Source organism: Haliaeetus albicilla, chromosome 1 (genome assembly GCF_947461875.1).
Source record: "Haliaeetus albicilla chromosome 1, bHalAlb1.1, whole genome shotgun sequence".
NCBI classification, from domain to species: Eukaryota; Metazoa; Chordata; class Aves; order Accipitriformes; family Accipitridae; genus Haliaeetus; species Haliaeetus albicilla.
Window position 1 is genome coordinate 83,492,278 of NC_091483.1, and position 24,058 is coordinate 83,516,335.

General features: G+C 56.6%; 1 protein-coding gene across 4 annotated transcripts in view; it reads left to right on the top strand.

Annotated features, from left to right (window-relative positions):
- Positions 1 to 9,745: 9,745 nt before the first annotated feature.
- RAB11FIP5 (RAB11 family interacting protein 5) overlaps positions 9,746 to 24,058 on the top strand; it is a 44,415-nt gene continuing 30,102 nt past the window's right edge. For all 4 annotated transcript variants that reach the window (XM_069797138.1, XM_069797150.1, XM_069797158.1 and 1 more), the window contains exon 1: positions 9,746 to 10,267. In XM_069797138.1, the coding sequence (XP_069653239.1) occupies positions 9,882 to 10,267 (386 nt within the window). In that variant the 5' untranslated portion in view covers positions 9,746 to 9,881. The remainder of the gene's footprint in view (positions 10,268 to 24,058) is intronic.

Here is a 24,058-nt window from a genome sequence, read left to right on the forward strand (position 1 = left end):
GGTGGGTTCTGCTCGGGGCCGTGCCGCCCACCTTTATACGGCCGGCCCGACCGGCCCCCGCGGGGGGGGGACTCTCTCTCGGCCGTCCCGAAGAGACCGCGGGGGGGTGGAGGGGACGGGGCGGGCGGGGACCGAGGGCATCGCCCCCTGCCCTGCCCCCCCCACCCCCGGGGGGGTGGGTGTCCCGTGTCCTCTCTGTGTCGTCGTCGTCGTCCCCCCCCCCGCCTTCGATGTGCCCCTGCGCTCGACTGGGGTGTCGTGTGTGTCGCCCCCCCCATGTCCCTGGGGCAGAGACCCCCGTGTGTCCTCCCCCAAGGCGAAGACCACCCTGTCCCCCTCCCAGGGTGGCTTTGGCCCTGAAAAACTCAGGCAAGAGGATCCGGGGGACACCACAGGACAGACGGTGTCATCCCAAGGCCACCAAAGCCCCCGGGGGGGGGGCTCGGAGTCCCCCTTGGTACTCTGAGCTCATCGCACCAGCACGCACCCCACTGCACGGCTGATTTTTGGGGGGGGCATAATACACTCCGGGACAGCGAGGCGAAGGGACAGGACCAGGGATGCTCTGAGAAGCAGTGGCAGAGGTGAGGGGCTGTCGCTGCACCCCCTCCCAGCTCGCCCCTTCTCGGCTGATGGGATTCAGATGGTCATTAGGGTCTGAGATTCTTAAAATCGTGCAGCTTTTCCTAATGAGCTGGGAAAAGTCACACCTCGGGCCCGGCGCGGCGGGGGAGCGAGCCCCGGTCAAAGGACTCCACCAGGGCCCGGGGGTTTATTGGGGAGGAAATGGGGCGCGGGGGACTTGGGGGGCCGGGGCCCACATCTGCACCGCAGCAGCCCCCTCACTCAACTTTCACAAGGTCTCCGGGACCCAGGACATGCTTGTGCAGCACCCCCGAGTTGGGACCCCCCCCCCCGAGTTGGGAACCCCCCTGCCAAGGATCGCTCCGGCACTGAGAAAATCATTACAGGGCTCTGCCCTGGCAGGGAGCGTCCTCCGCTCTGCAGCTGCGTGGCCACCTTGGGGATGGGTACAGGGGACCCCCCCCCACACACACCCCAGCTCCACGGTACTGGGGTACATCCCAGTCCAGTTCCAGCAGGCGAAGGCTGCTCCGGGGGTATTTTTACAGCAAAAAGCCATAAAAAGCCAACGGTGGGCACTGTGCTGACAGCGATGCCATGCTTCCCGGCTCATCACGGGGGCATCACCCCACAGCCACTGCGCTGGGGGCAAATAAAGGCCCTTGGGGGGGGCAGAGATGAAAGGGCAGCAGATTCGGCATTATTAGTTCTTAATTATAGTCTTGAAAAGGCCGAGATAAAAAGGCAGGAGGCCCCCGCCGGGGCTCGGTGGTCTTGGGCATGTTTGGTTAGGAGGTGCTTTCCCTTTTTTTATTCCCTTTTTCCTCTCTGTCTGTTTGATGGAGCTCAGCAAACAATCCCCCCCCCGCACCCCCACGCAGCAGGGTGGCCCCAGGATGGGGGGGGTGCCCGCCACTCCTGTGCTGGGTGGGATGCTAATGGCATCTGCAGAGTTGGGATCCAGGTGATATGGGGCTACTGGTACCCGGTTGCGCTTTGGGAGAGCCAGGTGGGAAAATCTTGTCCTGGAGAGATGGGGGGGGTCAGATTTTAGCAATTTGGTGGGGGTGCCGCCATGCAAACAAGGAGCACAGGAGGGCTGGAATTGGGAGTTTGCTCCAACAAACTGAGCATCTCCTGTCACTAGGTCCGGATCCAGAACAGGGACCTGAACCCAGGGATGGCTCCTGCCTAATTTTGAGGCAAAATTGCCCCAAGGTTCCGGCTCCTGAGCTAATTAATAACAATGCTGCTCATTAGCCCCAGGCCGGGCTGTCTGGGCAGGGTGTGGATTGTCGGTCTGCAGAGGAGTGGGGCCTCCAGGGTCACCCCCGCCCCCGGCCCCGGACAGCCTCAGGGGTGACCCCGGAGCCCCAGGGCCCCCCCCTTGGTCTTGTGTCCATCCTCTGTCCAGCAGCATCCCTCTGTCTGGCCGTTGTCCGTCCGTCCATCCCAGTTCTCGGTGCCCTTCACACACAAAAATCCCTTTTCATCCATTTGCCCGTGTGCTGTGCTAGTCCTGGGCGGGGGGCTATGGACACCCACATTTTGCAGGGAAAAGGAGTATTTTCTACCAATTCAGCTGAATTTGTTAGAAAAAAGCAAAATGTTTGGACACCGGCTGCCATCAAGTGGCTGAGGAGGATCCAGGCCCGACCCTCGGTCCCGCGGATCATTTTATCTGAATCCCAGATCTCCCCCCCCCCCCCCGCCCTGCCTCAATTAAATTCACTCTTCCTTTCTTGTTATTAAAGGTCTCACCACCCGGATTTGGGATGCAGTGCAAAGCCCTCCCTTAAGCATCGTAAGATATGCGGCTCCGCTTCTTCTCTGGATAGACTTGACCCAGCTCTAGGGAGGTTTTTGCAAGGAGGATTCATACGTGCACAGGGTCACCGCCACTGCTGCGGGCTGTTTGCAGGTGGAAAGGCAGAAAAAAAATAAAGAAAAATATCTTTTTTTTTAAACCCTGCAAGTGGTTGACCTGGGGAACTCCTTGCCCATGAGCTCTGGGGGTTGAGAGCTTTAACAGAGGAGTTTCTGCAAATAATAACATCCGTAGCTGTATGAGAAGAGCTAAAATACGCCGTGCCCCAAAGCGGGGCAGTCCTGCAGCACAGCTGGGTGGCTCGGGGCTGGGCTGGGTTGTCCCCCACCAGCAGACAAGCGGGCTATAGAATTGGAGCAGGAGGGATATGTCTTCTTTAAAAGTTTTGCACCTTTCCATGCACCTGAAGGAAAACTGGTGGGTTTTTTTTCCATAATCTTCCTTATTTCTATTCCGTGGCTCATGGGGTTCGTGGCTAAGGACAAATCCTGCTCTGCCCTATTCACACAGCTTTGATCCTGCTCCATACCAGAGCTCTTTTGGATGCCAGCGGTGGCAACGAAGCCACTTCCAGCAAAACATCTGCTGCTCGGAGCATCTGGGACCGATTCCCAAAGGCACCCGAAGTGCTGAGCGTCTCTGATCCATGCAGACCCAAGAGCATCCCAGTTAGTGGGGAGCAGGGATCCCAGTTAGCATGCACCACTGTTAGTGAGTATACCAGTTAACAGGCATCCCAGCTGGTGAGCATCCCAGTTAGTGGGCATCCCAGTTAGTGGGCATTCCCAGTAGCAGGCATCCCAGGTAGTGAGTATCCCATTTAGCAGGGATCCCAGTTAACAGGCATCCCAGTTAGCACAATTCCAGCCAGCAAGCTGCCAGTTAAAGAGAATCCCCACTATCAAACATCCCAATTAGCAGGTGGCTAATTAGCGGGGCTGCCAGTTCCGGTAGATCCTACTGAGTGTATCGCTACTCATCGGAGATCCCAGTTAGCGGTCATCCCAGTTAGCAAGCATCCCAGTTAGTGGGCTCCCAGTTAATAAGGATCCCAGTTGGGAGGTGCCCCAGCCGGGTCCCAGCGGGCAGGGTCCGGGGGGGGGGGTCCCAGCAGGGTCCCGGGTGGGTCCGGGGGTCATCCCAGGGGGGTCCCAGGGGGGTGGCAGGGGGATTCCCAGGAGGGATCCCGGGGGGGGTTCCCAGCGGGGTTCTGGGGGGGCAGTGGGGGTCCCAGGAGGGGTCCCGGGGGGGTTCCCAGCGGGGTCCAAACGAGCGGTTCCCGGCGGGGCCGTTCCCCCGCTGACCGCCAGAGGCCACTGCCCGACCGCGCTGCGCCCGGGCGGCACCGGCTGGGACAGCGGGCGGGGGGACACCGGGCTGGGGGACTGGGATGGGGATATTGGGATGGGACACACCAGGGTGGGACATACACACCAGGGTGGGACACATGGGGATAGCACAGCGGGATGGGACACAGCGGGATGGGACATATTGGGATGGGACACAGCGGGATGGGACACACCAGGATGGGACATACTGGGATGGGACACACCAGGATGGGAGACACCGGGAAGGGACACTGGGGCTGGGACACACCAAAGCAGGACACCAGGATGGAACACACTAGAATGGGACAAACCGGACTGGGACACACTGGGATGGAACGCACCAGGCTTGGCCACCCCGAGGCTGGGACACAGCAAGATGGGACAAACCAGGCTGGGACACACTGGGGCTGGCACAACCCGGGGCCAGGAGGTTTCTCCCGAGACCCTGCGTGGATAAAGGGGGTCCCGGTGGAGGGTGACAACCTGTCTCCTGTGCCACCACTGGCTATGCAAGCTCCAGCTGAGCTTTTGGGTGACGATGAGGACCATCTACAGGAGGAAGTCAAGCCCAGTCCCACCACGCATGCAAACAAGCCAAGGGCAGACAGCATGGGTGCTTCTAGGGGCTGAAATCTGCCCTGGAGGTCCATCCAAGCTGCATGAACTCTGCAGGGATGGCTCCATCCACAGCATCCCACTTGCTAGCTGATCCTAAAGTGAGCTGGCCAAATTCAGCCCATCACTAACCGGGAGAACACATGTGGGCTCTGACCAGCCCCTAAACCCCATTAATCAACCCTAAAAGGGCACATCCCTGGGCAGCACCCTAAGGCTGTGCCTGTCCCCACCATCCCAAGGGTCAGCATCAACTGGGGGAGATGGGAAGGTGGAAGTTTGTCCTTCCCCACGCTCCCGTTATGGGGCAGGGGAGCCAAACGTGCCTCACGACAGTGTCTCTCCTCTGATTTTCCCCAGGTTGGAACCTGGTACGGGGGGTTTCCAGCATCCCCAGGGCCACTAGCACCTCTGCGGGTCCCCCCTTTTACGCTACCATCTGCCCCCAAAATCTGGGAGCTACTCAAAACCCCCGTCCATCTGTCCAGCTGGGAAAGTCAAAAGCAGTGTCATTGCCAAATCCAGAGGCACCCACAGAATTGATGGCGACGGATTTCCACCCTTATTTGTCAACAAGGCTTGCTGGCCTCCCCCCCAACCCCGCAAAGCCCCGTTAATCTCCCATACAATTGCAGTTTGCTGTGCAAACAGCTTTGGGGGGGGCCAGTGTGGGGTTTGCATGAGAAATGTGTCATTTGGGGGTGGCCGGCAGCCTTGTGGGTAAGCCAGCGAGTGAATCGTGGCATCGCTAACGCCGGATTGAAACGATTTCGAAGCAATTGCCCTTCAATAACCCTAATCCTCGGCCGTGAATGGGGGTTTTTAACTCCTGGCCATTATTCCCACCTTATTATCTATTGATTGACTTTTAGAAAGGGTAATAACGTAAATAGATTGATGCTCTGAAGCCCGCCCGGAGATCAAATGGAGCCGATGGTTGATTTTCCGTGTGGGATCCGGTGGATAAAGCCCAGAGCTTTGATTTCATCCCCCGAAGCAGAGATGGGGGTGAAGGGGTGATGGGGGGCAAGGAGATGGGGAAAGGCAGGGAGGGGGGAACTCGTGGGGAGCAGCAGCCTCCATCCCTCCCCGCTCCGCCAAACAATCAGAATAAAAGCAAATTATTTCTCCTATTTTCTTTCCCGAGATGAACGATAAACCGTCCATCCCCGAAAAGAAACTGATAACGCCTCTAATTTTACTGGAAGGCCTAAAAATGCCATTTCTACGCAAAACAGGGCGCCGCTCTCCTCCCAGGCCAGCTTTTGATAAACGTTGGGGTTTTTTTCTTCTTTTTTGCCTTTTTTTTTTTTTTTCCTATTTCCCTTTCAGTTTGCAAGGGGAAATGCCCCCGGAGCTACAAACAACGCACAATAAAGCAAAATAATATTTTAGTCAAAATAGGCAGACGGCGCTCGCAGCCAACTTTCAAATTAGCATTTTGAGGGCAAATATGCAGACAATTTGAGATAATGAGGCCTGATTATTCAATCCAATGAATGTTAAATAGGCAGCGAGGGCGCCCGCGTCTTATCTCCCCCGCTTTCGATTTAGTTCAGTTTAGTTTAGTTTTAATCGTTTCCCATTTGAACTCTTTATTTGTCTTGGCTCCAGCCCCCCCCCCCCCTCCATTCCCCGGCATCCCTGCGCTGCCAGCCGGGATTTTGCAGTGGGAAATCACCAGCATGGACCCACCATTCCCTTTGCAACCCATTTTCAGGGAGCATTTTGTAGCTCATCCCTCCAAAAAATTGGAGCCTGGGGAAGTTTGGGTGCTGCCGTCAGACCTGGTCCATGCGTCCTCGAATTGGGGGAAGTTTGGGTGCTGCTTTGATGGTGGTGTGAATATTTGCAGGGATGTGCATCGCTGGGATGGAGATCTGGGGCGATGCATCCCCAATCTAGGCTCATCCTTCATGCTTTCCCTTTAATCCCAGGGCTGTTTGTGCAGGCGATGGTGCAGTTGCTCCCACCCTGGGTCTCAGCAACCATCGTTAAATGAATGCAAATGGTAAACGAGCCCGGGGGGAGACGATTCCAGCGCCCGCTGCCACCCCAAAGCAAAGCCCAGCTCAGCATCCCACCCGGCTCAGCATCCCGTCGTGCAGCCCCCGCGACCTTCTGGCAGCGTTTCGCTTCGCTTTTGTGGAAATGCAATTTCTTTGCAACCCCAACGAGGTGCATTTCCCATCCCCAAGAAGGGAAGAATCAGCTCCAGGTTGGGGAGCTCCTGGGGGGTGAGCAGCACCGGGCGCTGCCAGGGCCACCATGATATTTTGCACCAAAAATGGGGGGAAAAAGCAAAATCGTGTAATTGGCATTGTTTTCCAGGTCCTCACCGGTGTTAGGGTTAAGCGAGAGCCCTCGTCGAGGATGCCGTCGCAATGGTATTTAAGAGCGGGCTGGGGGAGATGGATGGCTGCCACGGAGCGGGAGGAAGGAAAAATGAAAGTTAAGCAAAAATGAAAGTTGAAGGAAAAATGCAGGTTGAAGCAAAAATTAAGGTTAAAGCAAAAATTAAAGTTAAAGCAAAAATTACAGTTAAAGCAAATATTAAAGTTGAAGTGAAAGTTAAAGCAAAAATTAAAGTTGAAGGAAAAATTAAGGTTGAAGCAAAAATTAAAGTTAAAGCAAATATTAAAGTTGAAGCAAAAGTTAAAGCAGAATTTAACCCAGTCCAGGCTCACTGAGATCAGGGCAAAGGGTACCCGTAAGGCAGTGACATGGCCCCCACGCTGCTGCTAACCCCTGTTTTCCCTGTGATTCAAGAGAAGAATAATAAAAAAAAAGAATTATTTCAGGGATAATTAAAAAACCTCTTTATGCCTCAAATGCAAAGGTGGTGGCAAAAATCAAAGCAGTGAATAAATAAGAGCTGGGAAGCTAAGCAGGGCAGGGAAGGTGAAGGGAGACAGAAAAAAAACCCCAGTTATGGGGGCAAGGATGGGAAGTGGCAGAGAGGAGGAGATGCAGTGAGAGGAGAGATAATCAGAAAGCAAGAAAAAAAGGGGAAAAACAATCAAAAGAAGGCAAAATAAAAAGCAGATGCTGAGGAGGGATAAGAGGCGGCTGGCGGAGCGGGGCCGGGCACCGGACTGGAGGGATAATTGGATTTTGGTTCATCTCGGGGGTGATAAGAAATTCCCCATGTAGTTTTTTATTCCTATATGAAGCATATTTTAATGTGAGATTTGAATACAGCCAGGGCAGCGCATCCCACCTGCAAAATACAGGTTGCTGAGGGTTTTTTTTTTTTTTCCCCGATTTCCCCCAGTTTATGCACTCGCTTGGAGGCTTTTTGGGGCAGAACACGGCTATTCCTGCGCTCAGCAGCTTCGGTCTCATTAGCAGGTGTTTGGGGTGAGTGGGAGCAGTGGGAACCCCCAAAAGCAAGGAGAGGGGATGCAGCAACCCCAAAGGGGACAGAGTGACCCCAAAGGGAATGTTGCACCCCCAAAGGGCACAGAGTGACCCCAGAGAGGGTGCAGCAATCCCAAAGGGGACACAGCACTCCCAAAGGGGACATAGTGACCCCAAAGGGGATGTTGCACCCCCAAAGGGGACACAGCAACCCCAAAGCGGATGCAGTACCCCCAGGGGGGACACAGCAATCCCAAAGGGGATGGAGCAAATCCCAAAGGGGACATAGTGACCCCAAAAGGGACACAGCAACCCCAAAGGGGCTGTAGCAACCCCAAAGGGGACATTGCACCCCCAAAGGGGACCCAGCAACCCCAAAGGGGACAAAGTGACCCCAAAGGGGATGCAGCAACCCCAGAGGAGATGTTGCACCCCCAAAGCGGACACAGCAATCCCAAAGGGGACGGAGCAAATCCCAAAGGGGACATAGCGATCCCAAAGGGGATGCGGTGACCCCAAAGGGGATGGAGCAAATCCCAAAGGGGCCACAGGAATCCCAAAGGGGCCATCACACCCCTGCAAAGCCCCATGACCCCGTCGGGACACCCACCCTGTGTCCCCGCGGCCGAGCGGAACGGACAGCCTCGGCCCCCGGGGAGGGGACACGAAGCAGAAGGAGGCAAAAAAAATTGCTGCCGGTTTAATGCGGGAGATGGGAGCGATAGAGCAGAGCAGCTCAGCCCCCTCCTATTAACCGAGGTGGCCCCGAACGCCCCTTATCGCGACGGCATCAAAGCCCCGGGGCCCAGATCGCCCCGTCATAGCCCGGCCATGAGCACCCAAAATGCTGGTACCGAACATGGCGCACCCCAGAACGGCTTTTTGGCGTGACCTTGCTTGAGGGGCCGGGGAATATCAGGTTTGGTGGTGCAATCGAGTTATGAGGGTCAGCGAAGAGGTTTTTAATTGCTTATTAGGATTGGGGCCCTGTTGGGGACACTGCCGTCCCCCCCCCGCTCCGGCTGCGACGTGGGAAACGCTGCCGAATATTTAAAGCGAAGCCGGGGAAGGGGAAAGGTTGCGCGCGGCTCGATACCACCATCAGCCCTGGGAATTATCCCGCAGGGACACGGGGAATCTGCTCCCCTGCGCGCAGCGTTCAAGGGCGAAGCAGCCCGCAACGGGCTGGTGGCGTGGGTGCCCTGCAAAGCCCGTGGCAGGGGGTCGTCGCGGGGTGCAGGGGCTGCTCTGGTGGCAAAAGCGGCGCATGCGGGCGCGTGGCTCACCTCGGCGCGGGCGCACGCGTGCTTTGCACGTGCAGGGACACGTGTGCCTGCTCGTGCATGCAGGGACGCGCTCGCGTGGGCACGCGAGCACATGCTTGTGCGTGCACGGGCACGTGCTTGCGCTTGCACACGCCGGGATGCGCGCGTGAGCACGCGCTTGCACGTGCACGGGCACGCGCTCGCACACGCGTGCAAGCGCACGCGTATATGCTTGCACACGTGTGCACATCCAGGACCGGGCATGAACTCGCACGTACGTGGGCGCATCCTGGGGCACGGTAACGGGGAAAAAGAACGAGGGGAACGCCGCTAAAAGCTGGGGGGGGGGCCTGCAGTGGGATGTCGGGGCACACAGACCTGTGCGTGTGTCCCCCCCTCTTCCCGGCTTGCCCGGGTGACATGTCGCGACACTCTGGGTGGCCCATCGTGGCTTTGTGGTGGCCCCAGCCTGCTGCGTGTCCAGGTCCACGCTGTGTCCCCCCCCCGCGTTGCACGCCCGCTCGTTGCACGCCCAGCCCCGCTGCACGCCCGGTGCAAGCCCCGCCCCCTCCCCGGTGCCCCGCCCCGCGCCCCGCGCCCCGCCCCCCTCGGCCAATCTCTCCCGTCCGGGGAGGCGGGGCGTGGCCTCGGGGGCAGGAGGTGGGGCGTGGCCTCGGGGGCGGGGTGTGGGGGCGGTGCTAGGGTTGGGCTCGGGGGCGGGGTTGGAAGAGCCGGGCGGGGAGGAGGGGCGGGGCTTAGGGGGGGGCGGCCGGTGGCGCTCGCGCTGCGGCCCGGCTGCGGCAGCGGCGGCGGAGCGAGGCCCGGCCCGGCCCGGTCCGGTCCGGTTCTGTCCGGTTCGGTCCGGTTTTATGCGGTCCGGCGTCTCCTCAGCGTCCCGCCATGGCGCTGCTGCGGGCGGCCGCGCTTCCCGCTGAGGGGTCTCCGGCCTGGCTGCCCACCCACGTCCAGGTGACGGTGGTGAGGGCCCGCGGGTTGCGGTGCAAGGGCGGCGGCAAGCCGGGCACCAGCGACGCCTATACCATCATCCAGCTGGGCCGCGAAAAATACAGCACCTCGGTAGCCGAGAAGAGCACCGGTAACCCCGAATGGCGGGAGGAGTGCGCCTTCGAGCTGCCCCCCGAGCTGGGTGCCCCGGCGGGCCCGGCCCGCGGTTCCCTGGTGCTCACCGTCATGCACCGGGCCCTGGTGGGCATGGACCGTTTCCTGGGCCAGGCCCTGGTGCCCCTGGAACCCGCCCTGCAGCAGGGCCGCACGCCCGACGAGCGGTGAGTGGGTCCCGCCGGGCATCGTCCGACACCCGTGGGGGCAGAGCAGGGGAGGCCTCCGGGATGGGTGCCGCGGGGTCCCCGCGTGGCCCAGGTTGGGTGCCGCGGGGTCCCTGCGTGGCCCGCAATGGGCGTCACGGATCTGCGTGAGCCCCAGGAAGGGCGTCGCAGCGGTTGGGGTATAATGCAATGCCCCAGGAAGGGCATCGCAGGAGGTAGGGTGTGGTAAGGTCCACGCGTGCCCCCAGGAAAGGGGTTTGTAGGATGTAGGGTGTCACCGGGTCCCTGCGTGCCCCAAGAAGGGTGTCGCTGGGGACAGGGAATTGCGGGGACCACATGTGCCCCAGGAAAGGGCACTGCAGAACGTAGGGTGTGGTAGGGTCCGTGCATGCCCCAGGAAGGGCGTTGTGGGAGTTGGGGCATCACGGGGGCTGTGGACACCCAAGGGAGGGTGTCACAGGGAGTAGGGTGTCATGGGGTCCAGGCGTGCCCCAGGAGGGGCTTTGCAGGAGGTCATCCACCGTCACAGGGGTTGTGCAAGCCCCAAGAAGGGTGTCACGGGGGATGGGGAATCGTGGGGTTCATGTGTGCCCTGGGAAGGGTGTCACAGAGGATGGGGTGGCGTGGGGTCTGTGTATGACCCAGGAAGGGCGTTGTAGGATACAGGGTATCGCGTGGCCCGTGGATGCTCCAGGAAGGGCATCACAGGGGGTGGGACATCACGTGTGCTCCGGGAAGGGTGTTGTGGAGGATGGGGTGTCTCAGGGTCCTGCTATCCCCCCTGGAAGGGAATCGTGCGGGACAAGGCATCGCAGGATCCTTCTTCCCCCTGGGCAGGGAGACCCAGGGGACAGGATGCCACGAGGTCCCTCCGCATCCCGGGAGTGTCCCCCTGGGGTCTGTCATTCCTGGGAAGCTGTGGCACACATGCATGCGGTGGCTTGTCCTTCTGATGGCTGCGGTGGCTTTGCAGCCCCCATCAGCTTGGTGGGGCCATCAGCGTGACCTGGTTTGCCGTGGTGCTGTTGCAGGAGGGTCCCCCTGTTTAGGGAACCAAACCCCAGCCTGGTGTCGCCTCCAGCATAAATCCCTGCATGTGTGGGAATCTGCTGTTCTTCCCCCTTCCCCCAGAAGGGTTTGAAACAATAATAATGTTTTCAAGCCTTTGCCAGGCAGAGAAATGCAGGAATGTGGATAAAATTCCTTTAGGGAAGAAGTTTTTTGAGCTTTGCTCCACGCAGACCTGGCTGGGCTGCTGTGCACCTCCGGGAGCGTCCCCACTGCTCGCTGGCTCCCTGGACCCCAGGAATTCAGCTGGCTCGCTGCCCAAAGCTGCAGGCTTGGAGAGGAGCCTCCCTCGCCCTCCTAGCCAGGGCAGGGCTGGGGAGGCGGCAGAGGGAGTGCCGGGTCTTGGCAAATGGTGCAGCCTCGCTCTCGGAGAGTGGGATTAGCTTGAAAAGGGGTCGGAAAAACTTTTCCCGTGGAGAAATGCGGCTAGTTTGCATCTGCAGCCTGTGGAGACTCCTGCTTGCCCTAAAATGGGAGTGTGGGCGCAGAGGAAAAGTGACTAACCCCGGAGTTAGTGTCTGAGTGTTTCCCCCCTGGCGTTTATTTTGCTTTTATTAGCGCTGCCTGGAGAATGGGCGGTGTCGGAGGAGCTGGATCTGAATTCTTCGGGCCTAATTCAAACCAGCATCATGCACAGACTTCAGAGCGAGTGAACCGATCCACGGCCTTTCAGGCGCGCCGGGAGAGACGTGTTGTTTTAGCACGGGAGGATGTGAAATAACTTTCCGTCCTCTTTGCGGTTTTGGGTAGCGAGCCCTGCACCGGGAGCCAGGGTAGGAGCTGTGTCTCGAGGAAAGCTGCGCTCCTGTTGGCAGAAGTTTACAAAACTCTGCAAAGCAGGGGGGCGCAGCGACAGTTCCACGAAGGTTTTGGGAGGCTGAGCCCGTTGTCTCGTCTCAAAGGTCTCGGCGTCAGGGGCCGTTAATCCCACGGGTGCAATGTCCAATGTGGCGGGACCCTGTGCTGCCTGTCACAGCTGCCGGTCGCCCCGGTGGCACCGTTACTGCAGCCCAAGGAGGGCATCTGGGCTGCAAGGCAGGAGGTCCCTCGGACAGGATTTTTGCTGTTTGTCTCCCTCCCTTCCTGTAGCTTCGCTTGCATAAGGCAAATTAACTTCCCCTTGCACCATTCAGGATCGCGAGAGCTTTTAAGGCTCTTTATCTTTGCGCATGGCCCCTGCTGATGGAAGCGAGCACAGAAAACGTGACAGAGAGCTCTCACCCTGCGCCCTGAGCATCTTTGTTTGCTCGAACCCCTGAGCTGGAAGGTGTCTCGAAGGCCGGTGGCAGGTCAGCAGTGTGGAAGGGGCTGCACTTTTTTTTGGAGGGGAGTCCCGAGTGCTGGAGCTTGTCCAGCTGGGTGGGAGAAGGTCTGGGGGGAACCCTGGGGGTCTGGCTCTGCAAGCTGCCTAAGCTTCCAACCAACTGACATCTGGTTTGGCCCCATTGCAAACAACTTTGTTTAGGAGGAAATTTTACTCCCAGATTAAAAAATAGCAAAATAAACACAGGCTCCCTGCCTCTGGGACTGCACCACAGAGCGCACCCAGGCCTGTGCAGCGGAGATAACTGTTGGCCTCCAAGTGGGGGACGGATGAGTTGAGTCTCTGCCATATGCTCGTTTTTAGGACCCCATCTGTGGTCCTTGCTCCTGGGCATAAAACTGCTGCCAGCTGGAATGGGACCCCGCTTAAAAAAAAAGGCCTCAATTGTCAGCGTGTTGACCTTGTTCTCATTTTCCTGCTGATTTTTGTTGCACGGAAACTTTACCGGCGATGATTTTTATACTTGTTTTCAGCTTGATGGAAAATGTTCCGTCAAACTTGGACTCTTCTCCAGGAACGAGCCATCAACCAGCGTCCGGGGGTGTTTATGAGCTGTCTTGTTCAGCTGAACATCTCGGTTGGTCGTTTCAGTGTTTTGCCTGGGGGAAAATCAACTCTTGGAGTTGCATAAGAGCAGCCTGAGAGCTCTCATGGCCTTTTTGGGCATCCCAAGGCTTGTCCCACACTCAGCCAACTCCAAAGCTTGGGGCTGGCAAGCGAAGCAACAGTGCCGAGCATCGTTTTTCCCTTTCCTCTTGAGCTGTGTAGTGGTGTTATTTTTCACGCATGCCTTTTACTGCCCTGCTGAGCCCGATGTGTGTCTCTGGATGCAGCATGTTTCTGCATCAAAAAAACCCTGCGCCGTGGCCCTGCCAGGGCAGGATGCTCCTGGTCCATGCAGCTCTCTGTCCTGCCTTGGTTTTTGGGAGCCCAATGCCCAGTGCTGTTGGCAGGATGAGACTGTGCAATAAAGTGCTTGCGTACTGGCATGGTGGCCGTCACCATGTCCGACCGTAACGGTCTGTCGGTGGGTCCCTGAGCGCTGCCGGCTTGGCACAGGCACGCAGAGAGATGTGGTTGTTCAGTGGGGTGGTCGCTCCCTCCAAAACAAGGGCTCAGCCCAGCAGAAGCCGTTTTTTTGTGCACTCACAAGGCAGCTATCGCTTCTGCTTCCTGACATCCAGGAAATGCTATTGCAGTCCCCTGCGGGGGCTCATCCTGCCTTCCCTGCAGCATGGCAGCGAGCTGGGGAGCGTCACCTCCTTGTCCATCCCTGTCAGCAGAGCATCTGGGAATGGTGGAGGTTCTTCCAGTTGCAGCGGGACAAGAGCTTCGATCCGACACCCGTCAGGCTGTTTTCCCCTTGGCCAATGTGGTCCGGTGGGTGGGTGGCATGACAGAGGCTTGGCGTTGGGGAGGACAAGAGGTGCACAGTAACGCCTGCAGGGTTGGACCTTGGACCTCGGACCTTGCTGCATGGGGGCCTGAAAGGGCCTTGATTTTGCTCTGTGGGCTGTTGGGAGGGGCAGTGGCCACCCAAGGTTTCCTGGGTTGGGTAAAGAAAAAACAACTGTCGTTACCTCCTTTCTCCCCCTTTGAAATCTGATTTTCATTTGCTTTCTTCCCCTAAGACCTCACAGCCCCTTGCAAATGGGAAAGGTTAAAGCTGTGAGCCTTCCATGGCGAAGCTCTGCAAACACCAGGCTGCTGGAGCTCAGTCTCTGGAGAGCAAAACTCGGGGCTTTGCAGCACTGGGATCCTGTGGGTAAGGGGACAGTAAGTGTAGCAGAGGAGTCGTGATTCCTGGCTCTGGTGTTTTCCTGCAGTGACTTGCAGTTGCTTGCTGGCTGCTGCCTTGGATGGGGAGCGAGTGGCCTTTGGTGTCTCTGCGACAGGGAACTTCTCTTGCGGAGTTGTTACCTGTGAAAAATTAGCTCAGCTCCAAATTCCCCAAAGCTCTCCCTGCCACAGTTCCCTTTACTTGTTCCTGTCACTCCCCAGCTGCGGAGGTGCTGGGGCCAGTCACTCAGAGTGGTCTGGGCTTGTGTGCAGCCCTTCACCTGGGCAGCAGGAACGAGACACTCTCCTTGCTCTCCATCAGCAAAGCAGGTACAAAACCTTTCCTCTGGGTGCTAAAACTTTTCTAGCTGAAGTCCTTGAGGCCCCCAGTGCTTCTCTCCTCCATGTCTTGATGGAGCTCAGTTCTAGGGCAAGGCTCACTCAGTGGAAAAGGGATGGGGATTTCCTTGGGCTTGGGGGGAAGTTGTTACAGACCCAGGCCGAGATGGCTGGCAGAGCCGGCTGGAGAAGGAGCTTGTCAGCCTCGTCACTGCCTGCAGCTGCATGGCTTGGTCTGGGGAGGGAGAAGCAGCACGGCTGGGGAGAAGGAACAGTCTGAGGCAGAGGTGGCTCAGGGGGACATAGCTCTGAATTTGCTTTGGCCCCAGGGTGATTGAGAAGCCCTCCAGAAGGTCACGTCATTGCCCAATGATGTGTGCTGCCCACCTGTGCAGCAGCAAAACAGCGTTGGGACCTCAGAGGGGTGAGAAGCACCCTCAGGGTCAAGGGATGGTCCCCGAATCCCTGCTGGGACTCCCTCACTGTCTGTTGGTTCTTCCTGAGCTAAGCTCTGAGCCAGGCACATTTCCCTTCCCCTTGCTGGTTGTACCCATCACATCCCCTCCTTGCTGTGGCGAGAGCAGATGGGTAACGTGCTTTCTGTGGTACAGTCCTCAATATTTCCCCCAGGCACGGACCCACTCTCATCTCCTCTGCCAACCCCTCTGGACCACTGTCAGCCCGTGGCGTGCTTGTGGCTGTCGCCCTCCCTTGTTAAATTAAAATCAGTGGAGATCATTAGTAGCAGAGCACGTGCTGTGGCCTGCGGGCTCTTGGCTGTGGCATCTCTCTCCGATGCGGTCGTTTATGCTTGTTGCCGTTCCCACCGTGGCCTTGGCTCTTGGCTGTATGTCCTAGGGGAGATTTTTGCACCCAAGGTCAGAGCTCCCTTTCTGCTCCCTATCGCTGCAGCGGTGTCCTCCGCACGTCTGTCCTTAAGCCTAGGAGAGAAGACCTTGCAGCGGGGTGGAGAGGAAATAGCTGCTCCGTGATAGTTTTGGGATGGAAAGTTTTAATATGAGGGCAAACAGAGCCCTCTTCCTCAGAGGCTGTGATTAGAGGTGCCCAGCAAGGCTCCTGAAGGTCTTTGGGGTGGTGGAGAATAGCAGCTGTGATTAAATCCTTGTTTTGGAGCTGGAAAGGCAGCTCTGAGGGGTTCTTCTGTCTCAGCCAAGCCAGGAAATGCCCTGCTATGTCGAAACACTGCTGAGCAGGGGGAGGAGAGGGTTAGCCCTGACAAAAATCAGGTTGAGATGCTCTTGGTGCTGCTGGAGGCAAGGCTGGGCCGGAGGCAGCCAGGCCTTGGGATAGGGTCCTTTGTGGCCAGCTTGTCCCGGGCAAGCGTTTGCCTCTACGTGGGAGCCCAGAGGAGAGTGTCAGGGCACTGCGGTGCGGTGATGCTGCTTACAAAATGGTGGCAGGGCTTAAGTTTGCTCCTACCTGCCCAGTTAACCCCATTTTCACCCAGTTGCCAATGCCAGTTTAAGGGGTTGAAGGCCCTTGCTCTGTTTTGCTCCAGGAAGGCTCTGCTTTTGTTGTTTTTTAAAAGATATTTGAGTAGTTTGATCTCAGCTTTGCAAGTCTGGCATATTGGGTTTGGACTGTTGGTGGCTAAGAGTGCTGGCCCATCACCCTCCATCATATTAAAACCCAAAAAGCTGCAGATTCAGGCTTCTTTGTTTCATGCTAATCTTTGGAGCCCTAAGTGCCTCCAGCTGTCTTTTTCCCTTAGCAGCTGCTGAAAAACCTGTAGTCAGCCCAGAAAATGCCTTGAACCTGTTGGTACAAAGCTCCAGACATGGGTGGAGCTGGTGCTATTGCATATGCCAAGTTCAGCTAGCGCTCGTGCCATGCTTCAGGAGCCTCACTGCCTTGGCTCATCTTTCCAAGGTGACTCCCTCCCTTCCCCCTAGGGTCTGCCAAAATATTTCTTGCCAGTTCTTCCTCTACAGTAATCAGGAAGGCAGGGTGGGCTCTGGTCTCCGCTCCCCTTGCCCTCCAAGGGGCTGCGTTGTCATTCTGGGCTGAGCTGGATGGCTCAAAGGCAGCATCTGCATCAGGAGAGGAGTTTTTGGGGAATGCTCTTCGTTGTTCCTGGGGGAATCTGCTTGATGGTAGCATTGCCCCAGAGGAGAACATCTGTGGGCGCACTAAGCTGCTCCCCGGCAGCATGGTCCCTTGGAGCGATGCATCACAACTCGGGGGTCTGCTGGAGACACCCCCCTTCTTTGTCACTGGCATCGGAGGGAGATCATCTGTTGGGGTGGAGAGCATGTCCACACTGTGGCTGCTGCCAGGGCAGAGTCTAGACCGGGTTATTCTGCCCGTCTGCTGTAGCCAGCTCGCAAGTGCACTTATGTAGGTGTCCACATGAAGGGAAAATGAGCTCCTTGCCCCCAGTGTATTGGTTTTGTGTGGCAAGGTTTTGGTAGCGGGGGGGGGGGGGGGGGGGGGTTACAGGGGTGGCTTCTGTAAGAAGCTGCTGGAAGCTTCCCCTGTGTTCGAGAGAGAGAGCCCATACCAGCTGGCTCTAAGACAGACCCGCTGCCGGCCAAGGCCGAGCCAATCAGTGATAGTGGTAATGCCTCTGTGATAACATTTTTAAGAAGGAAAAAAAGTTGGGACATGGAGAAACAGCTGCCGGAGAGAGGAGTGAGAACATGTAAGAGAAACAAGCCTGCGGACACCAAGGTCAGTGCAGAAGGAGGGGGAGGAGATGCTCCAGGCGCCGGAGCGAAGATTCCCCTGCAGCCCGTGGTAAAGACCATGGTGAGGCAGGCTGTCCCCCTGCAGTCCATGGAGGTCCATGGTGGAGCAGATCTCCACCTGCAGCCTGTGGAGGATCCCACGCCGGAGCAGGTGCGTTCCCGAAGGAGGCTGTGACCCTGTGGGAACCCCGCACTGGAGCAGGCTCCTGGCAGGACCTGCGGATCTGTGGAGAGAGGAGCCCACGAAGCAGGTTTTCTGGCAGGACTTGGGGCCCCCTTGGGGGACCCACGCTGGAGCAGTGTGCTCCTGAAGGACTGCACACCGTGGAAAGGACCCATGCTGGAGCAGTTCGTGAAGAACTGCAGCCTGTGGGAATGGCCCACGTTGGAGAAGTTCGTGGAGGACTGTCTCCTGTGGGTGGGACCCCATGCTGGAGCAGGGGAAGAGTGTGATGAGCCCTCCCCCTGAGGAGGATCAGCAGCAGAAAATAACGTGTGATGACCGTAAACCCCATCCCTGTCCCCCGTGTGCTGCTGCGGGGGGCTTGGTGAAGAAATCCGGCAGTGAAGTTGTGCCCGTGAAGAAGTGAGGGGTGGAGGGAAGGTGTTCTGAGATTTGGTTTTATTTCTCATTACCTTACTCTGGCTGATTTGTAATAAATTGAGCTAATTTTCCCCAAGCTGAGTCTGTTTTGCCCGTGATGGTAATTAGTGAATGATCTCTCCTGTCCTTATCTCGACCCGCAAGCTTTTTGTTATATTTTCCTCTCCCCTGTCCAGCTGAGGATGGGGGAGTGATAGAACGGCTTTGGTAGGCACCTGGCATCCAGCCAGGGTCAACCCATCACACCCAGTAACCCTGTGGGCTCCAGGTGCTCTGGCATCATCTTGCCTGTTGAAATCCTCTTGCTCTGGACGCTGCTCCGTTGCCGGCCTGCTGGCACGGGCTGCTGCATCTGCATGGATGCTGCATGGGGCTTTCTTGACAATTGGAGTCCAAAAAAGACCTTGCATCCTTTCTCCATGAGGTCTGTTGAGTGAAAATGGCTTTTAAACCTTTGCTGCTGCTTGTCTTCCTGACCTGGGGCTTGTTGGAGCCTGTGCTTGGCAAAGACGTGCAAATAACTGCCATGGGAATTTGCTTGCTTTGTCAGAAGGTTGGCTGGGGACACGGGGTTTGGGTTTCCAGCGGGATGGCCTTTCCAGCCTGGGCTGGGGGTTTGGGCACCCTGTCCCCAGAGCAGCATTCTGTGGCCTCGCTAGCTCTGCATTTCCAGCACATGAGTCTCTTTGCTGGCAAGTCCGCTAAGGGTAAAGGTGTGTGTAATTAGAGCAATCTGCTGCTGGGTTTAAGATTTGTTCCTTTTTCCCTTTTTTCCCCCTTTTTCACGTGCGTGACTCGTGCCCGAGAGTGGGTTGCAGTGTCTGTTGATGCGATGAATGAACTATCAATATGTGACCTGTTGCTGCAGTGGGTGTAGCTGGTATTTTAAGCTGCATGAAGTCCTTGGGCCTTGGGATTGGTTTCCCCTTTGGAGGACAGGCGCAGTGTTCCCAAGCCTTGTGTTGCCTCTAGGTACTAGGTTCTCCGTGCAAGCCCTGCTGTGCTGCTCTTGCCACTTGGAAGTGGAAAACAATTCATAGCAAAAACGTGTTTCTCCTGCCCATCCCGTGCATGTTGAGTTGTGTGTTAAGTAGCTTCCCAGAAGCAAGTGCACCAGATGAGCCTGCGGAGCAGCTCCTCGTGTCGGTTGTGCTTTGCAATTCTGCAAAGTCAGCTTGGGGCTTGGGTTTTTTTAACTTTTCTTTGTGCCCTTGGTTTCTTGTGCAGCGGGTCAGTGGATCACCAATGCTGCGTTCTCTCCCATCCTCGCATGGAGACCTTGTCCATCAGCCTCACTATGTCTGGGCAGCGCTGGCCAACAGTTCAGGTCATTTGGTGACCACAAAAGTGGTTTATTGGCTTGTTCGCAACTTGGAGGATGCAAATCTTGGACACTCTGGAGTGTAAGCGGATAAATATAGCTGAAGAGATCACTTTCTGTCTCCTGTTATTACTATCTCCTCTTCATTCATAAATGTTTCATGCTCCGTTTTACAGCTCCTTAAATCTTCCCTCCCTTCTTCCTACCTGTCCATCCTGTGCTAGAGAGGGGAAGGCCTCTGATCTTCTTAACCTAAATTGATTTGCAATGAAGTTACCCACCCTTGCTGTCATGCCAGCACTGTCCTTGTGGTTGATGGCTCTTCTCTGTCCCTGGTGTCTACCATGCTCCTGAAACCACCCCCCTCCATGCCATCACACACCCCTGCTTGCCTCTGTGAGCCGGCAAAGAGGCCCTAGGGGCAGATTTGGGGGCAGTGGGGTCCCTGGGCAGCCATCCTCTGTCTCTTCTGGGTATAGGGTCAAGAAAACAGTGTGTCTGGAGGCTCTGCAGGTCTGGGCTACCCCAGTCCCCCCATAGCCAAGGGGAGGTGCCAGGTGGCAGGCTCCTGTGAGGCACTGCTCCAGCTGGGATGCACTAGTGAGGATGCTCAGGACCTTGCCAGGATGGACCTTGTGCACGGAGCACTCGGGTGCTGCAGGATGTGTGCACGTAGCACCAGCTCCATAGCACAGCCTGGGTGTTGCACCAGGCATGCCAGTAAGCTGTAGATGCAAGCAGGGCTGGTTTTTTTTCTTCCTGGTTTTTATCATGCCTTGCAGGTTTGCAAGCTGTTCCCTGCCATCGAGACTCACTGGAGTGACGACATCTCTGTTCCTGGCTTGCAAGTCGTTGGATGAGCCCTTCAGTAGGGCATGGATATGGCAGAGCATGGATGGCTTCTCTGTCCTGGGGCAAGTGCGAGTTGGTGGTGGGATTTTCTCATGAGGGTTCCCAGTTGTCCCATGCTCCTGCATTGGCTGTGGTAACACATCACTTGGAGCACCAGCACCGTGCCTGTAGCTCCATCCTGTTGCACCCCTCACTGCACATGGCTCCTGCTTTTTGTTTCTGATGTCCCATTACCCAGCACTCTCTTGAGCAGCTGAGTTGGTTGTGTCAAAGCTGGAACCCATTAGAGGAGGAGGGTTGAGTTGCTTCATTAGCAGTGAGCTGTATTATCTAACGAGCTGTGGGGGGCTGGTTTGTTCAAATTTGTTTTCGAGCACTTCTCGGAGGACCGTTTGGAGAGATGAACTTCTTCCCACCTCAGCTGCTTAAGCCCTTTCTTCTCTATCTGCGGGGGAATCAGCCTGTGTTTATTTTCCATCTGTGCTTTTAGCAGCTTAGAGTGATCACCTTGCAAAATAGGCCATCCAAAACCAACACGAAAATGAACCTACGCTGCAGAAAAGCTTCCCAGCACCGGCGGAGGAAGCTGTGTCAAAAACACGAAGCCAGACAAAAAGCACAAAACTCCCCAGGGTTGGGTTGTTTTCCACCCTACACTTCCCTTCTTGTGTAGGTGAGCTTCCTCCTGGCCTGATGTGATGTGTGTGTTTCCGCAGGGCTGCTTCAGCTCTCTTCTCGCTGAAATGCCTCTTCGCTGCCTGTGCCGTGCCTATCGAGGGGGGTCATGCCAGGAGGAGTCATGCCCCTTCTGCCAACATTTGTGTTTTCCCTGGATTGCCTCTTCTACGCTCTGTCCTGCTCTGTCACTGTAGGGGCCCAAGTAGCCTTTAATTAAAGACTTGGGGCTCTTCTCATAAGCCAGGCTGACCTTGTTGCAGGGATGAATCAGCAGTAAGTGACAGGCTAGTGCGGTCAGGGAAGAGGCATTGGCTCCGCTTTGGGCTGTCTCTTGCTCCGTACTGCAGCTCAGGTGGCTGAATTGTGCAGGGCAGGAGCATTTCTGCTCAGTTTAAGGCAAACCTCGACCAACCTGACAACGCTGAGTGGTTTTGGGAGGCTTTTGGGAAGCACCTGATGGCTGAAGCGCTCTAGAAACACTTCAGAAACACTCCAGCTGTGCATCCTTCACTGCATGCATCCATGAACACCACGAGTCGCTAAGGGACTTAACCACCCAAGGAAGCTCTCTTGAACTCACTGCTAGTAAAGTACTGGGACCAGTCCAAGAGTGAAACTGGAGAACCATTGCTGAAGGTACCCAGGGTGCATTGGGCAGGTCTGTTGGGGTGAGGTAGGTCAATGGGGATCTCTTGGGGACCCCAGCCGGACCCATGGGAGAGCAAAGGTGGTCCTCCTTGGAAGGACCCACGTCCTCCCTGAAAGTAGGGCAGGATGGTGTCCTGATGGTGCACATGGCATCTCCGAGAGCCGTGTTGTATGCGCTCTCCTGATCTTGTCCCTGGTGTCACTGGGCTTTCTGCCCTGTGTCATGTTGCATGCGACTGTACTAATTCTGAACTAATGAAATGAGCTTGGATCACCCCAGGGCTTCGGGATGCTGACCCACAAAGCTGCTGACAGGATGGGGGCTTTGGCTTTGTGCTTGGTTTTGTGCTGAAGGAGTTGCTTGATCAGCAGCGGGACATGGAAGGGACAAGGTGTCAGAAAGCCTCTGATCACGGTCAGCGTTGCCTTTCTGTTAAGGGTTGGCTCTGTGTCCTCCTGGTCATCCCAGCAGCTTGTCTCCTCATTCTGGGAGGTGCTGGGGCAGCCCATGTAGAGCAGGTGTCTCATAAACCCAAACAAGTTTTCTCATCGGCAGGGAGAAAATAAATTTTCCCCCTGTAGCTCTGATACCCAATGCAAGGTTTCTAGGAGTGGAGGCTCCCCATGCCCCCCAGAAATGGCCACCTGTAGCCCAACAGAGGACAAAGAGCAGGGGAGGGGAGACAGCGCAAACCAAGTGCTGACCCCAAGCAAATCCATCCTGTTAGCATCCTCCATGGTGTTGCTTTCCCTTCTTAACAAACAGCTCCTACGCTCTTGTGTCCGTGCCAAGGTGTTTTTTCCTTTTGCTCAGCACTAGCTGGCTTTCCGGTATGGGATGCTGCTGGAGGATGAGGGAAAGCACGTGTTTTTTGGGGGCCTGGAGATACAGCAGTGCTTTGTGTTCTGCTCTCTGTGCCTCCTGTGCCGCTCCAATAGATCCTGGCAACAGCAAATGTAAAAATAGATGCCAGGCGCTTTCTGCCTTTCCTCCCAAACCTGCCTTTTGGCAGCCGTGCTGCGTGGCTTGCCGTTCTCCTTGACTCTCAGTGGAGGCGAGTGGGAGGAGAGAGGAGCCTTTGCACAGGAAAGGGTTTTACTGAAACTGTCTGGAGGCAGTTTGGATGTGCTGATTAAACACGGTGACCTAAATGAGCGTGCACAGCCATGTAGGGGGGCTGGGGAGCCCTCCACCATACATCAATGCTCACAAGCAGTGTTACGGCGGCGGGATGTGAGCTTGCAAACCCCCGCTGCACGTCTCACTTCCCAGGAGCTGCTGGAGAGCTCGCAGGGGCCTCCGGCTGCTTCCCCTTTCTGGGGCGTCTGCAGGGAGTTTTCTGTTTGACGTTTCCTCTCCTGTCCCTGTGTGCTGGGGCAGCTTGCTGCTTCCTTCCCCCTGCAGAGATCCCCGGGGCCTGGGTGCCCTCTTGACCCTTCCTTGCCACAGCATCCTTGGACGGCAGATCCTGAGGTGATGCTGGGAGAAGCCCTTTGCCTTTGGGGGGGGATGCATGCCCAGCACGGTGCAATGCTGCAAGCAGGCACCCGATGCACAGAGGCACTGGACCTGTGGGGCGTAAGAGGGAAGAATATAGGGGTTTTTTTAGGAAAAGCTAATTGCTTGAACCTGCAGCTCATGTCTTCAGGCTGGCTTGAGCTGTGTTCCCTGGATGTGTTGTGTTAGAGATGTCTCTGAGCAAGTTTGGCTCTCTGTGCAACCGGGGCCTGTGTCTTAGCAGAAGCATTGCTTTGCAGTGGAGGTGGGCAGTAACTGATGATGGAAAGGAGCAGTTCTCCACAGAGCAGAAGGGCATTGATATGGGAGCAGCAGGCTGGGAAGCAGCGGGTTTCGTCCTCTGCTCCGTGTTCAGGGGGAGACCCGTTTCCAGCTGTAGGGAGCAAGGGAAGAAGCACAGGCTCAGGCACCAAGCACGTCTCCTTAGCTAGGAGCAATCCTGCTCCTGATTACCACCTGTGCTCTGGCACCGGGACAAGACAGCCTGTTTAATTTAACATTTTTTTAACTAGCAAAGTCTCTGTCAGGCTGTGACCCCCGGCAAACCTTACTAAGAACAGCAGCCTGGGAGTAGGTGGCCAGAGATGGGTGGCTTGTCCTGGATGTCCTGTGCAGTGAGGAGCTGGACCCAAGCTAGTGGCACCTTCCTCAGGAGAGGAATCCAAAACATCTCCGAGAAGTGGGTCCTTGCAGTCCTGGGTCCCTGTTGCTGGACATGCTTGGCATGACTTCCTCGATCTCCCTGCGCTCCTCGGTGCCAGCACCTCTTCCACGGTCTGATTAATATAACCCAGTTAAATTCAGAGCGATTCATCTGAGCCTGAGCTGCGAAGCCCACGGCTGCTGTTTCAGTCCTGGAAAAGGGTTTGTATGGGCAGAAGCTGGTTTGTTTTTCCAGGCATATCATCTAGTCCCATAAAAGAGATCATGTCCCCCTCTGAGGCTTGGGTG